This window comes from Corapipo altera, unplaced genomic scaffold (genome assembly GCF_003945725.1).
Source record: "Corapipo altera isolate COAL_440 unplaced genomic scaffold, ASM394572v1 59779, whole genome shotgun sequence".
Classification (NCBI taxonomy): Eukaryota; Metazoa; Chordata; class Aves; order Passeriformes; family Pipridae; genus Corapipo; species Corapipo altera.
The window spans coordinates 757-4,848 of record NW_020885243.1 but is presented as its reverse complement, the minus strand read 5'-3'; the positions used below and the strand labels follow the sequence as shown (position 1 = coordinate 4,848).

General features: G+C 44.3%; 1 protein-coding gene across 1 annotated transcript in view; it reads right to left on the bottom strand.

The window, feature by feature from the left end:
• The window catches only part of LOC113940283 (ribosomal oxygenase 2-like), a 9,322-nt gene that overhangs the window by 4,763 nt on the left and 467 nt on the right, over positions 1-4,092 (bottom strand). The window contains 1 exon segment of the mRNA XM_027631402.1: positions 2,206-2,309. Coding sequence (XP_027487203.1) covers positions 2,206-2,309 — 104 coding nt within the window.

Sequence of the window (4,092 nt, the reverse complement as noted above, 5' to 3'; positions counted from 1 at the left end):
TGCTTAGTGCCTTTGGCCCTTCCGTTCCTGCTCTGTAGCCTCAGGCAAAGGCTTATGCACATGTGTGTCCTCACCACCCTCAGGTCAGTGGCACTTCTACAGAGGGAAGGAACCGGCTTGAGAAGGGTCCAGTTTCTTCTGCTTCCAGGTGCTTGCCATTTCTCAGTGACTGCAGCTTAAGGGATTGATGAATTCCTCCTGGGGTCTTTATCATCCAGCCACAGGCACACACAGCCCCACTGAACACAGTGAAGTCTCTGGGGTTGCTTTTGTCACTTCATGTGCTTTTGAGACATTTATATTGAGGGAGGAAACGTACCCAGGGTTATCAAATCCAACAGGGCATCAGTTTTCAGCTTGACGAGAAACTTAATTACGACCCCAAAACCAAGATGCCTGCAGGGATTTTAATGACACCTGACAGGCACTTTGTAGGTGTCTTGTTTGCATTAAATCCCCATCCTTAGCCTACATACTTAACCAAAAACATCGGCTTTGATCCCTGTGCTTCTGTTCCCCACTTGTAACAATAAACCAGAGGAGGGGAGGGAGGATCCTACTCCTGCCTGCACCTTCTGTGCCCAGCTTGAGTCGACCTGGGCAGGAAGAGGCTCACGCCAAAGTGCTGCCCTGTCCATGGGTGACCTTCTTCCCTCCCACATCCTGAGGCTGATTTAATGGACAAACATCCAGGGCTGCCAGCAGAACTCCCACCCACCCAGGGCAGGCAGCAGGGCAGGGCCTGTCCTCCAACATACACTTCACCCTCTGCTCTTGTTCTCCCTCAGCACTCCTTGCTGTCAGCTCTGATCTCTAGACACTACTTTAGTTTAGGAAAAAGAAAAAGTGCCACTTTTTGTAGTCTCAATAGTTTTTTATCATCTCCACTCAAGTGTTCCACTGTCTGCTAAACAGTGGGAGGGAAGAACTCTGGCCAGGGAAAGGAATTAGACTTCTGCTCCTCACTACTTCCCTTCTTTTGCCCCCACAGTCTCCATCTGCCAGCAACTGTCTTCAGCTACTCACTGCTTTTCCAAACTGCCCTGCTTATCCCACATGTGCACACTTCTCTCCTGCTGGGATCTGGCCCAGACAAACCTGACAATACCTGAAAGTGCCACCTCCACCAGCACTTCCTCCACAGCTGCTTTCAAGGATTTCTCTTCAATTTGCCAAGGAAATGTTTCCAGATCATACTTCCATCTACAAGTCAGAACACCAGCCTGCACCAGGACTCCTGCTTGTTTTCCCTGCCCTTGCTGACAGGAGGTGCAGAGGCAGGATGTCAGCACTTCAGCACCAACAGCCTTAACGGGGGAGGACTCCACTTTTTAACCTTGGAAGAAGAGCAGCTTTTCCTTTTCCTCTCCTGTTTTTTGGGTTTAGTTTTTTTTTACCTTCTGAATAAAAGAACACACGTGTAAATTGAAATAATCTGAACCCAACTTTTAAGAAGACTGACACCTTTGAGCAGCTTCCTCTTAACCCTCTCTCCATGTTGGAGGAGTGGCCAGAGGAAGAGTTACCAGCCCATCCTGGCTTCCAGAATGGCACAGCTGGTGGTTAGAGATTCAGCTCCCAGTTATCTAGAATATGCCCAAACTTGTTCTGCCCTTCCTAATTCCTAACTCAGACCAATGGCTCCAAACCCAGCATCTGGGAGGCTGATTAGGTTGGCAAGAACATTTCCCTGTGTGATAACAGTGTGGGCACAAGGACTGGGAGTGTGTCATAAGAAATCTCACTTGCATACATGGGGTAGGAGATAAAGAAAAACACAGATAAGCAGAAAATGTTTGCAAGGAAGACTTGGCAGCAAATCTGTCAGAAGATTAGTGCAGGTGACTATCAAATACAGGAGAAAACGTGATGAAAGGAGTAACTCATGACTCTTTATCTGAGCCATGAAATGAACAGTAACTTCAGCCACTGATGAGAGATTTTTTTAAATATAGAAGTGAGTTTGCAGTTGTAGCATTTTCCACATTAAAGCCTACAGCTGGTAAATAATAAAATAAGCAATTAACAAGCAATCAAGCTTGCTGCATGAAAACCTCTCAAACAGGCTGCTTCAAACAACAACAGTCTTCTTGCTCCCCTCCTTCCCCCAAGGCCCAAAACTTCACCACATCTCAGGTCTGTACTACTCACACACATCACTTGGCAGAGGAAAGCCACACAAAACAAAAGATAAAGAATAATTACTTGTTTTGGTAGGTACTGATGGTCACGTGTGTTGAATGGGAGGTCCCAAGAGGAGTGTCAGCTTGGTGGATGGTCCCTCTTGGCAAGTACAGTAAGTCACCTGGCTGCAAGAAAATTGATATATTTAGGGCACCAGGTCAAACCTTATTGCAGTCAGAGAAAATACTCTCTGAGCAGACAGTCTGACAATAGATATCCTTTAGAATCACAAAATGGAGCAGTCCTGCAATGTACACTTTAAGAACATAAAGAACACTAAGCCAGAAGTTCAGAACCTTAAACTTTCCAACCTGCTGTCAATATTTACTGAAAACGTGAAACAAGCTTTTTAACATTACAGAACACACAGACTCCCACTGAGCTGCATGAAGAGGACAAAGAAGCAGCTGAGATGGACCTGCTGGCAACACAGTGGGCTGGCAGAGGAGCAGTGAAATGGGGATTTGGTCAGATCACATCAAAAGAAAAGGCTAGTATTCCACGAGAAAAGCCAAAGATTCTATAAAAATGGTAATCTGTTACAATACTGTTGCCTGAGATTTTCAGTTAAAGCACTTAAAAAACAGGTACGACCTTCCTCCTCCTCCTCCTCCCTATCTTTCTTCTCACCTATGGAAATTAAAACTCCACACTGAAAAAAACTAGATAAGGAAAGTCAAGACAAGAAAGGTGTAAAGCACATAAAATTGCCTCCAAGAAGGAAATAAAAGTTTACTTATGGCTTGTCCTGTAAACACCTATAGAGTTGGACAGTACAGTCAAAGAAAACTGCCTTCCTCACCAGAGTGGGGACTACACCAACCAAGAGTATTCTGAATTCTCTTCATTTGAAAGATGGAGAAAGGAAATATTCTAGAAAGATGTTTAGGGAGGAAATAGAGTCAAACAGCAGCATCCCTCTCAGAGGCAGCCACAAGGAGACAACCAAACTTTGACACCAGCCACCCAGAGGAAATGGGTCACAGGAAGTGAACAACAGCAAACAGAAGAAAAAGAAATTAAAAACTTGGATAACCTTTAAGCCCATCATTATTCCATAAAAATGAAAGGCACTGAAGTCTGGTCCAAAATATTCCAGAAATGAAAAAGGGAACTGTAATTTACTAGACTTTGCATTACCCAGTACACGATGACAACTGAATATTCCCCTCTGTCAAACAACACAGCTCATGATGTCAGCATCCCATCCAATGTGTCACACTATTCCTACAACACCTACACCAACCAACATGTCACACTATTCCTACAACACCTACACCCAAATGCAGCTCTGGACACTGAGAAGAGCAGAGAGAGGCTTCATAACAGGCCAAAAGGCAGAGAAACTCCTGAGGATTCCAGCATGGAGCAGCACCACCAGCTGGACAAGTAACACTTCAAAAGCAGGTAAAACAGAACAGGACAAGCACCAGATTCCCTGCTGACACTCAGTAATATTCATGAAATGTTCCTTTTATTCCAAAACTCAACCACCAACCAAACACTTGAATTTCAGGTTTGGAAAAAGGAAGAGCAATTAATACAGCAAGTTTATATGGGGTTTGGTTCATGCTTTTCTTTATCAGCCAAGGATAAATATTTCAATCTCATTCACCAGAACAGTGACAATGTTCAGTGCAGCAGTAAGTCTCAGTGCACAGAAGGATTAGCCTGAGTGATTACAGGCAGCATGTAAAAGCATAAAAATGTTTTATAACCATACACAAAACAAGTGTTTTTTCTGCACACAACTCCACAAACATGACCTAGGAGTCAGGGTGCCCAACCTGGAGAGTACTAGTCAATTTACAGAAAGAACTGGGGGGTTTGGCCCATTCTTTAAATACTAGAAGCAAAGGATACCTTTAAAAAAGGATATAGACAACTCTCACCCAAATGTCTCGTGCT